Here is an 11,750-nt window from a genome sequence, read left to right on the forward strand (position 1 = left end):
AATAAAAATAAACATTAAAAAAAATTTTTTTAAAAGTTTATTTATTTAGGGAGAGAGAGAGCGCGCGCAGGGGAGGGGCAGGGAGAGGGGGGGAGAGAGAATCCCAAGCAGGCTCTGCACTGTCAGCCTGAAGCTCGATGTGGGGCTTAAACTCAAGAACCGAACCGCGAGATCATGACCTGAGCCGAAACCAAGAGTCGGACGCTTAACCGACTGAGCCACTCAGGCACCCTTGAAACAAATTTCAAATGATCAAAGATGTTAAAGTGTTTTGTTTATTTCTTTTAAGGAACAAAAAGGCACCAAAGGAAATATAAAGGGAAGTAAGCACGATGCTAGGTCGCGTGTATTATGCACACCCAAGGTGATGCTACAGTCTGAACTCCTGCACCGCAAAGTGGGTCCGTGGCTCCCCTGGCCCTCCGAGCTTCGGCTTCGGTCCGGGGTACAGCCAGTAACTAGGAGGTGCTCCCCCTTCCGTGGCCTGGACCGGGTGTGATAGGGCAGCAGACAGGGAAAGGCCGCAAAGGGAGGCCCGGCTCCTGTGGCAGCCAGCAGCCCCGCACCCACTTCGCACACTGAGGCTGACTTGGCCTCTGGGCCCGGCTTGGGGGAGGCAGAGGCGGTGTCTTGTTGTCATATGTGGGAAGGCTATGAAAAGAAAAACCCTTGTTGGCCCAAACATTTAAACAAGAGTTACACTAGGATGTTTTGTTCTCACTCTGACATGGTCAGAATTAATTTGGGCGTCCAAAACAGGATTATTTTGTTGTTGTTGTTTGGCTTTTGAATCTGAGTAACTTAATACAAGAACACAGAGGGAAATACAAAACAAAATGCATGGCTTAAGTCTGTCAGGGCATGGAACATCCCCTGGAACACCCCCAGGGCATTCTTCGGGGCATGATTTTGTTAGTGTTTGGGGGGCTTCACATTCAAGCTGCTGGTGACCTTCTTTGTGAAAAGGCCCCAGTGATCAGAGGCAAGCAGCTGAGTGTGTGTGGGCATCTGAGAAGTGCGTGGCCAGAGCCCGAGAGATCGTAATCACCGTTTTCTCTTCCTCCTTAGGTTTAATAGGAAAAACTTGCCTTCTGCAAACAACTGAAAAAACTGCCCTCAGAAACCGTTTCTTTGGCCCTCATGGGGCAGCTGGAACTTCCACAGTGAGGCCTTGGACAGGACAAGCTCTCTCTCCTGCCACCCGCCCCCCCCGACCCCGATCAGCCAGAGCGGTGGTCACCATGGCCAGCAAGAGGAAATCCACCACCCCGTGTATGATCCCGGTGAAGGCGGTGGTGCTGCAGGAGGCCGGTGTGGAGGCCCAGCCGGCTGAGACCTTGCCTGAGGGGCCCCAGCAAGAGCCGCCCCCTGAAGTGCCCGCCGGGGGCAGTGGGGAGGTGACCCAGATGCCCAGCAGTACCGATGGCACCACACTGGCCAATGGGCACCGGAGCACTTTAGACGGCTATTCCTATTCCTGCAGATACTGTGACTTCAGATCCCAGGACATAACCCAATTTGTGGGGCACATGAACTCAGAGCACACAGACTTTAACAAGGACCCAACTTTTGTATGCACTGAATGCAGTTTTCTGGCAAAAACTCCTGAGGGGCTTTCTCTGCACAATGCCAAGTGTCACTCGGGGGAAGCCAGCTTTGTGTGGAATGTGGCCAAGCCAGACAATCATGTAGTTGTGGAGCAGAGTGTCCCCGAGAGCACCTGCACTCCCGACGTCTCGAGTGAGCCCAACACTGAAGGGACCGACGGACAGGCCGAAATCATTATTACCAAAACCCCAATCATGAAGATAATGAAAGGCAAAGCTGAAGCCAAAAAAATTCATACGCTCAAGGAGAACATCCCCAGTCAGCCTGTCGGTGACGCGGCCTTACCAAACCCGTCGGCAGGGGAGACTGAGGCGAAGGAGGGGGACCACTCCTTTGTCGACGGGGCGGTCCCGGTCGGTCAGCCAGCCGCCGGCTCGGCGAAAGCGCCACACGTGGCCAACGGGCCCCCGATGGGAACCGTGCCAGTCCTGCCGGCCGGCCTCGCCCAGTTCCTCCCCCTGCAGCAGCCACCCCCCGGGCGCGCCCAGCACCACCACCAGCCGCCGCCCACATCCAAGTCCCTCCCCAAGGTGATGATCCCCCTGAGCAGCATCCCCACCTACAACGCGGCCATGGACTCCAACAGCTTTCTGAAGAACTCGTTCCACAAGTTCCCCTACCCTACCAAAGCCGAGCTCTGCTATCTGACTGTGGTCACCAAGTATCCGGAGGAACAGCTCAAGATCTGGTTCACGGCCCAAAGGCTGAAGCAGGGCATCAGCTGGTCCCCTGAGGAGATCGAGGACGCCCGGAAGAAGATGTTCAATACGGTCATTCAGTCTGTGCCCCAGCCCACGATCACCGTCCTCAACACGCCCCTGGTTGCCAACGCCGGCGGCGTCCAACACCTCATCCAGGCCGCCCTCCCAGGCCACGTGGTGGGGCAGCCAGAGGGCACGGCAGGTGGCCTGCTGGTCACTCAGCCACTGATGGCCAACGGGCTGCAGGCGCCTGGCTCGTCCCTACCGCCGGCAGTCACGTCTGTCCCCAAGCCGCCCGCCGTGGCGCCCATCAACACGGTGTGCTCCAACACGACGTCGGCTGTGAAGGTGGTGAACGCGGCTCAGTCGCTGCTCACGGCGTGCCCCAGCATCACCTCCCAGGCCTTCCTCGACGCCAGCATCTACAAAAACAAGAAGTCTCATGAGCAGCTGTCAGCTCTGAAAGGAAGCTTCTGTCGGAACCAGTTCCCGGGCCAGAGCGAGGTGGAGCATCTGACCAAAGTGACGGGCCTCAGCACCAGAGAGGTGCGCAAGTGGTTCAGCGACCGCAGGTACCACTGCCGGAACCTGAAGGGCTCCAGGCCCGTGCTGCCCGGCGACCATGGCCCCGTCGTCCTTGACCCCGGGCCAGACACGCCCTTCGCCCCGGCGGCCAAGGCCCCAGAGGGGCCCTGCGTCCCACCGGCGGCCACCCTGGCCGCCCCTCCTTCAGCCAGACGGCAGGCCTGGCACCAGACCCCCGACTTCACGCCGACCAGGTACAAGGAGCGAGCCCCCGAGCAGCTCCGAGCCCTGGAGAGCAGTTTTGCACAAAACCCCCTTCCTCCCGATGAGGAGCTGGACCGCCTGCGGACTGAAACCAAGATGACCCGGAGGGAGATCGACAGCTGGTTCTCGGAGAGACGCAAGAAAGTGAGCGCCGAGGACACCAAGAGGGCCGATGAGGGCGCCGCTCCGGAGGAGGCGGCGGCGGCTGCGGAGGACGACGTGGGAGAAGAGGAGCTGGCTGGCGACCTGAGGGTCCCTGGCGGAGACGGCTCCCCAGAAGGGGCCGGTGGCCACGCGCTGGCCGAGCGCAAGGTCAGCCCCATCAAGATCAACCTCAAGAACCTGCGAGTCACCGAAGCCAACGGCAAGGGCGAGCTCCCGGGGCTGGGCGCCTGCGAGCCCGTGGACGGTGGGCCCGGCGAGCCGGCCGAGCAGCCCCCGGGCAAGGCAAGCTGCAAGAAGACGGCCCAGCAGCGGCACCTGCTGCGGCAGCTCTTCGTGCAGACGCGGTGGCCCAGCAACCAGGACTACGACTCCATCATGGCGCAGACCGGCCTGCCGCGGCCCGAGGTGGTGCGCTGGTTCGGGGACAGCAGGTACGCCCTGAAGAACGGCCAGCTCAAGTGGTACGAGGACTACAAGCGGGGCAACTTCCCCCCAGGGCTGCTGGCGGTCGCCCCTGGCAGCCGGGAGCTGCTGCAGGACTACTACCTGAGGCACCAGACGCTCTTCGAGCGGGACCTGCAGAACCTGTGCGACAAGACCCAGATGAGCTCCCAGCAGGTCAAGCAGTGGTTCGCTGAGAAGATGGGCGAGGAGACCCGGGCCGTGGCGGACACCGGTGGCGAGGACCAGGGCGCCGGTGAGCCCGCGGCGGCTCACAGAGGGACTGGTGACGGGTACTCAGAGGTGTCGGAGAACAGTGAGTCGTGGGAGCCCGGAGCCCCCGAGGCCAGCTCGGAGCCCTCTGATGCGCCGAGTCCCCAGGCTGCACTGGAGCTGGGTAAGGAGGCCCCTGGGAGTGCAGGGCCATCCTCCGTGGGGAGGGTAGGAGGTCCCCGATGGCCCAGGGGTGCCTGCCATCTCAGAGGCTGCCCCACAGCAGGAGCAATCGGCACAGGATGTGGCTCTGACACAGGGTGGAGAGTTGTGTTTTTATTTTGTTTCACATTTCTCCAGACCTGTGCAGGGGGCGGGAACACAGTGAACCTACGAGGGTGCCAGCTTTTCTAGCCATTTCTTAGCAATCGGAGAACAGGTCAAAGCGCCATCTGAGTCCGGCAGACCCACCACCCCTGCATAGGAGAGAGCAGTGGGGCTATTGAGGAAATTCAACTCATCTTGGCGAGCAGAAGGAAAGAGGGGCTTTAGTTGTCCTCAGATACGTGAAGCCCTTTTTTTTAAATGATGAAAGTCCTATAAATTTGTATTTCTTTCTGATTTGTTGTTCTTTCTGATTTGAAGTAATAGAAAGTCATCTTCCTTCTTGTGGAATCAAAAGCCTGCATTTTGTTCCTCAGTTTCTCTGGATCATATTTCTGGGATTATTAGAACTTGAAAGAAAACTTGAGATGATTTTATTGAAGGTAGTTTTGTAGCCACAGATAAGTCACATTGTCAGTATTGGATCCTGACCCGAGTTCCCAGCCCGTCCTTTCCCTCCCCACCTTTGGGTATTTGTCTCCGTAGAGGCCTCCCTCATCACAGGATGGCCAGGAGCGATCAAACTTAGCTCTTCACAGGAGGCTGTGGGAACTGAGGAAGTATCTGGATTCTCAGATTCTCCGATTTGGGGACATTTAGAAGTTGGTTCCAGGACCTGATATTTCCAGACTTGACCTTGTTTTCTTCTGGGCCCCCATGAGTCACTGAGGTCCTCATGGGCCCCAGGGAACAGGAGTGGCTTCACAGGGCTGGTTGCCTCAGGCACCTTCTCCAGCCCTGGGCCTGCCCCTCGGGAATGCCCACCCTCGCTTGCTGGCAACTAGAATAAACTGATTTCATTTTTTGTTTTAAATTAAAATTTCCCTTAAGTGTATTCTTGGTTAGCTGGAAATAGGGTGGTGGTTACACAGCCCTGTGAATATATTTAAAGCCATTTAATTGTACGTTCAAAAATAGTTAAAATGGTAAGTTTTATGTTATGTATATTTTATCACAACTAAAAAAAAAAAATGGCTAGCCTGGAGTTGGGATGAATGGGTTTGAGTTACGGTCCCTTGGGCTGGAGAATGGAGGAGTGGCTGGCAGGAAGGCATTGCTCGTGGCATTAAGAGGTCCCTGGAGCCAGCGGTAGCACCCTGGCACGGCGAGGATCAGGCTGCTTTGGGGGCTATACGAGCGGCAGCTGATGTGGAGGTGACAGGCATGTGTTTTCTCCTCAGAAACAGACTGAATTTGAACTGATTACCCTGAAGGACTGGCCAGTCTGGGATGCTGCCTGCCACGTGAAGGGGCTCCACCCGACTCTCCGCTGCCACATGCTGTTCCCACGCCCGCAGCTGGGCACACACGAGAGCTTCTGGAGGCCTCGCTGCCAGCCTGGAGCCCACTGCCACCTTGGGCCCGCCACCACCAAGCGAGCCAGCCAGCGGGGATCGCAGAGTCCTCGTCAGTTCTTCCTCCCACGATGTAGGACCTTTCCTTTGCCTTCCAGTGGATAAAATAGTTCAGATTTCATATTCATAGACACAAATCAAGTTTTTAACATATAAATCTGCCTATACACATTTAATAAAACGTCAGATTGTAAACACTTTCATTACATAGAAACTTTGGTTAGCAAGCAGTACATTGCCGTCTACGTCATCTCTGAACATGCCCCGTGTCTCTTCTCTAGAGATCCCTGGGGCCACGCGTCCCCTCGGCAGCGGGCCGGGGGCACCGCACACTCAGAGGCGTACCTGTGCGCTCCTCCACGAAGGCAGGGCTTTTGAAGAGGTCTCTGCCGTCACGCCGGGCTCGCGTCGCCCTGCGGGATGATAATCTGTGCAGAAGCGCCGGTCCCTGCAGTTTGTACGTGATGGCGCGTGCTCGTCCCGCCCGAAAGTCCTTACAGCCCTTCTCCTTTTTCATGGGCGTCGGAAGCATGGACCAGAACTTTTCGGTTCTCAGATCCCCTTAGGGAAACGTTTGTTGTCAAGCCTGATGTACTGACCTATGTGCCCACATTTTTGTTTTTTTGTTTTTGTTTTTAATCTAGATGTGTTGAGAGTGAGAGGGAAATTGAGAAAAAGGGGGCTTAAAGTGGAAGCGCGCAGCCCCGGCAGGTGGCTTTGGCCGCTGTGGTGTTCAGAGCCCTTGACCCTCACTCGCTTCAAGGCTGCCTTTGGTTGGGAAGGAAGACCTGCACTCAGCCAGTAGTCCGAGTGAGAGCTGACAGGATCTGGGACTCCGGAGTTCTCAGAGCTGGCGTGGGCTTGCACGCGGGGGTTCCTGGCGGGACGCCCAGAGTACTCGCGGCCCTCACGCCAAGGGCCTGGCTGGGTGCTGGACATCACCGGACGGGTGCTTGTGAGGATTTTTCAAGTTCTGCATTTCTGTCCCCAAAACTTGGAAACAAAATCTTGGTCTACTTTAGCCTAATCCTCCCATCCGTTTTTTTTGTTTTGAGAAAATCACAGGAAAAGGTGCTTTTGCAACACTGGGGAACTTGCTTACAGAGCTGTACTACATGGTAAAGCCTTCTCTCCCCAAGACGGGCTGCTCTGACAGCAGCGGGTGGAGGGTGGGGCAGGCAGAAGGCCCGTCACGTGTACTTCTCACCTTCTGGGGACCACCCGCTTCCCAAAGCACCGCGACCTCATGAGCACGCTCCTCCCGGGCCCAGGCTGGGTGAGTGGCAGGGCCTTTGGGCAAGAAACCCTGGCGGTGGGCTAGGCGTCGTCCTTCTCCCCAACCCCACGTGGGAACTGAACTGCGTGGGGCACTGTGCTGGCTTGGCTCCAAGGACTGAAGGTGGTGGTGGCACCTTCTGCCTTCCAGGAGAGGGGCTGTCTTTGCCAACCCCAAGCCCTTGAGCCCCTGTTCTTCTAAAGTGTCTTCTCTTCTCCCGGGCCCTGTAGGGACCACCTCTTAGTTGTTAACAAGTGAGTACTTGGCAAGTTTTGCACCCCATGTTTGTGTCCTTTCCATCTGAGTGTGAAGCTCTTTAGCCCCAAGGGCCTGTTTCCAGAATTGCAAGAGTGGTGAGTGATTCTTCCTTCAGAGAACAGACACCTGGGATTTTTCCTTTAGTGTTTATGTACATGCAGATTAATTTATATATACACATAGATACAGGACAAATACTCACTTTGATACTTTACTCAGAAGATGTACATCTGAGGTGTGCACCTGAGGAATCTAGTGGCGTGAGGGTGCCGGGGACAGTAGCCTGTGTTGAAGGCAGTGCTGGGATCCCAGGTGCGGCTGGGGTGGCCCAGCCGGAAACCATCAGTGTCTGAGACACCACCCTGTGGGCCCCTCTCCAAGTCCTGCACATACTGGCCAGAGGGTTGTGTCTTTAGAGAGGGTTTTCTTGGTTATTTAATTTGTGTTCATATTTCATTTACAACCCAAACAGCAAAACAAAAAACGAATTACGTGGTAGACAAGTTGGTGCAGGACATAGGGACCCCGCCTCGGCACCAGCCTGTCTTTGAAAGGTGGGAAAGCTCCGTCCGGTGCTGCCGCCTGGGCGTGTTTTCCTCACAGATGTTCGCTCTCCCGGCGCCCAGGGCCACCCCGCACATGGCAGGACCGCCCAGGTAAGGAGCCCCGCAGACTGGATGGTTCCTCCCCCCCACTGCGCTCTTGGACCGGATTGGGTAGTGGGGTTGGAGCCTCAGACAATGAAAGGTGAAGGCAAGAGAGACAGGTCAGCGAGCGGGTGGCCCAGGAGATGTTGCAGCAGGTGCACAGGGCTTTGGGCGCTTGAGGAATACAGCTGCCCCGGCACGCGGAAGCACGCTGGCCCGGAACCGGAACTGCACCCCGTGCGTCGGGCCCCTGTCCTGTTGTGAGACATCACTGCGGTTTTGCACACCGCCGGAGGGTGTCTGTGACGTCGCCTCCATTAAGAAGGCAGTCTGTGGGCTGTAGAGCTGAGAGAAGTGGGACGGGGTTTCCTAAAGTGACTGGTCTTCCCCTCTTCTCCCAACGCACTTGGACTTGTCACGGTAGTAAAATCTTTGGTGTTTCTTGTTGCCTATCTTGCACGTTTGGTTTATTAATATTTTTACACGGAGTTGTAGATCCAGTTTTAATGGGTGAAACTAGATCATCATTCTGATCAGAGAAATCTGAATTTATGATACATACACTTTGCATATTAAAAAAAAATTTTTTAATGTTTTTTTTTGAGAGAGAGAAACAGAGCGCAAATTGGGACAGAGGCAGAGAGAGAGAGAGAGAGACACAGAATCCGAAGCAGGCTCCAGGCTCTGAGCTGTCAGCACAGAGCCCAACACGGGGCTCAAACCCACGAACTGCCAGATCATGACCTGAGCCAAAGTTGGATGCTTAACCAACTGAGCCACCCAGGCGCCCCTACTTTGCATATTTTGATTACTTATTTGAATTCTTGACTATTAAAGAGCTTTTTGATTTGAGAGGAGCGTTCCCATTTTCGGGAGTCGAGGGTTCCAGAGTGTTGGATGGCCTGTTTGGGGTTTGGTAGCATCATGTGACTTAGAGCTCCTGGCTTGGCCAAGCTGCGTGGGTGACCAAAGCACCAGGACCTGAAGGCCTGCTTTCCGGAAGGACAGGTGCGGGAGCTGGGCAGGGTGCTGTACTGACGGTGCCGTCCGAGCTGGCCGTGGGAGGCTGACCCACCGGGAAGTTTCTGCAGGTTTTCCAGGCTGAGTTGTGGCTCTTATCCTGCACAGGTCCTGTGTTACCTCCCTCTCCCCTCTGGCTCTGGGACATCTGTGCCGGGCCGCCTTCCATGGAGGGTGGGCGTTGGCCTTTCTGGCTGGGTGCTCGCCTTGTCCGCACACCCTTCTCAGCAGCCTGCCTGTGCTGCCCGCTCTCGGCCCTGTTGCCTTGTGTCTGCCTGTTCTCTTCTTGTACCGAGATCCTTGGGTTTGAGCAGCTTTGTCAGTTTAAATGCCACAGTCCACGTGGATAAAGGCACTTTGTAGAAGAGAACCAGCCAAACCAAACCTGAAATTTGGGTTTTTTCTAATTTTCCCCCCTTTTCCTTGCTCAGAGTTTACTCAGGGCAGGTTATTGATTTGACCCACCTTTTGTATTAAGTTTACATTTGCCTTTATCTTATCAATGTGGAAGGCTCAGTTGTAAGCCGGAGAAGAAAAATCCTGTAGATGTGCTAGGGTCCACACAGCTACTTCCAGGCCAGAGCCAGCAGCTTCCTGGGGCAGGAGGCAAACAGGGCTGGGCTCTCCTCACTACTGCCCGGGGCCGTCTCCAGGTCTCCTGACTCCACTGCTTTGCTGAGGAGCACAGGCTCGCCTAGCCTTCTTCCTGCCCAGACCTTGGGGCGCATCTCCGTGTGGCTTGGGGGCCGTCTGGCACCTGAGAAAGCAGGGAGTGGGGAGCCGAGCTTTCTTTTGAATGGACCCCTCCCCAAGCCCAGCTTCAATCTGAGGTAACCATCGTGCTGTTTCTCTGGCCACTTAGAACAGCCAGGCTGTGCGACACCAGGGCTGAGAAAACTAGGCAACGTCTCAACAAAGTGACGGGTTTTGATTTGGGCCAAGTGCCTGGGTAGAGGTGACGATCATGAGTGCCACCCAGGCAAGCTCTAAGTCCCACACGGAATGGCGAGGCCTGTGTTGTGTACCTTGGCACCGGTCGTCCCAGGAAGGCAGTTCACTGAGCCACCCCGCATCTGTATGTGGGGGGTGTAAAGTAAAGGGCTCAGGGCGTTTGGCCCGGGGGGTGATCCAGGGTCTGCTTTTTTGTTCTTCAGTCCTGCGCGCACTTGTGAAGACTGGCCACTAACCTGGCCTGTCTTCACCAGACTGGAGATTGGACAGCCCGGATCCAGCAGGAAGCAACGATTCTACCTGCCAAAGTCCGGAGCAGGGGCAGAAACCTGATGCCCGGCACGGCCTAGGCAGGCGCTGGTCACCCCATGGACAAGGGTGGGAGCAAGCACCTGCTGCCTTGACTTTTAAAAACGCTCTCCTTGGTTTGCAGGACCGCCAGGATCCGCAAAGAGCATATGACTACTGCTCTGCTGTCACCAGCCCCAAGGCTTTAGCAGCCCTCAGCGCCTGGCCCTTGTGGCTGCTCAGGCTGGAGCCAGAAGGAGGGGTCTGCACTGCGAGCAGGGCCCTTCTGGCGGGGGCAGGGGTAGCTGCCTTCTCTTCTGCTGTCTGCTGGGGGCAGGTGGCAAGCCAGGGTACCGGAGAGGGGTCTGAGCATCCACCTGCCGTTAGTGCCTCTTCTTCTGGAGCCTGGCCCTCCTCTGTGTGCACGTGCGTACCCCTGAGCACTTGAATGTCGATGAATAGCTTTTCCTGGCTAATGCTTTTATAACTGTTGTTCCTTTCCACTATAAGTGGGTGACTTAGGAGTATTTGGAAGAAGCATTCGGCTGGAGCCGAAGGTAAATTGTCCAGGGTAAAGACTGTTTGGAGTCCCTGAATATAGAAAGCTACAAGTGCGTGGTCTTTCCCAGGAGTCAAACCCCAGAGTAGATACACTGGTGGAGGGTAACAATCTACTCACGTGGTAGCTGTTCTGTCATTTGTGTTTAAAGAGAGAGATGGTCACTCATCCTTGGTTCCTGCCCCCACACAGTGACCTCATTCTTGCAGTTTGCTTGAAATGCTGGTGGGGCAGGAGTCCCAGGCTGTGTGGAGCTGGCTGGAGGGGGAGCCGGGCCGCCCTCAGTACGGACCCAGCGTGGTCCTCGGGCCAGGGGAGAAGGGGTGGCCCGTGCAGAGGCGTTCCCGCACTGCCGCGCCATTTAGCTGTGTCGGGAAAACCTGACTGTGCCATAATCGTTATTACGAAGAAAACGCCAACCAACCTTCCCCTCTCCCCTGCCGGCCATCGTCCATTGAAAGTTAACTGAGCACAGTCTTTGTGGAAGTCAGGGAGGTTGCCAGAGCTGTGGCGTCCTGCCTGAGAGTGCTGATTCCTGGTTTTCTACCATCCATTTACCTTCTGGCCTTCGGAGTGACCGGAGGCCCTGGGAATGGCTGGGGTGCAGTCAGCTTTTGTGCGCCTCCCAGAGAAATGGCTGAAAGACGTGGTCACCTTGGTGCTAAGAGACAACTGCCCTGTTTGCCCAGAGGCAATCTGCAACTTCACCAAACTATACAAGAGGGTCCCCTGACTGCGGTGGCCAGGAGTGAGACCAAACCAAGGGGGCACACTCTGTCGGTCAGGCCTGGGTGGAATGGGAGTTCTTTATCCAGAGTACGTGTTTTTAACAGAAAGCCGTAACTCACCTTCGGACAGTGGCTATGCTGAGGTGGGGGTGGGCTGTCCTCTCTGGGCTGCCTCCAGGCCTCACGAGGTCCCCTGTGGGGATGCTGCTATTTCTAAGATGCAAATTGCACATTTCCTAGATTTTGTATCTGTGGATTTGGAGAAGGGAGGGAGCAGGGACAAACTGCGTATACAATTTGATATGGGCAGAAATGGTACTTCAGATCTTTTGATTGTTCCTAAATAAAAACATAAATATGTTTCACA

At 55.8% G+C, this 11,750-nt stretch overlaps 1 protein-coding gene across 13 annotated transcripts in view; it reads left to right on the forward strand.

The window, feature by feature from the left end:
• ZHX3 (zinc fingers and homeoboxes 3) overlaps window positions 1-11,750 on the forward strand; it is a 127,491-nt gene extending 115,741 nt beyond the window's left edge. For 11 of the 13 annotated variants that reach the window (XM_027070104.2, XM_053199952.1, XM_027070098.2 and 8 more), the window contains 2 exons: window positions 1,069-4,101; window positions 5,483-11,750. In XM_027070104.2, coding sequence (XP_026925905.1) covers window positions 1,242-4,101; window positions 5,483-5,493 — 2,871 coding nt within the window. In that variant the 5' untranslated portion in view covers window positions 1,069-1,241 and the 3' untranslated portion in view covers window positions 5,494-11,750. The remainder of the gene's footprint in view (window positions 1-1,068; window positions 4,102-5,482) is intronic. The other 2 variants (XR_008289098.1, XR_008289099.1) reach the window with 2 other exon arrangements.

This window comes from Acinonyx jubatus, chromosome A3 (assembly GCF_027475565.1).
Source record: "Acinonyx jubatus isolate Ajub_Pintada_27869175 chromosome A3, VMU_Ajub_asm_v1.0, whole genome shotgun sequence".
Lineage (NCBI taxonomy): Eukaryota > Metazoa > Chordata > Mammalia > Carnivora > Felidae > Acinonyx > Acinonyx jubatus.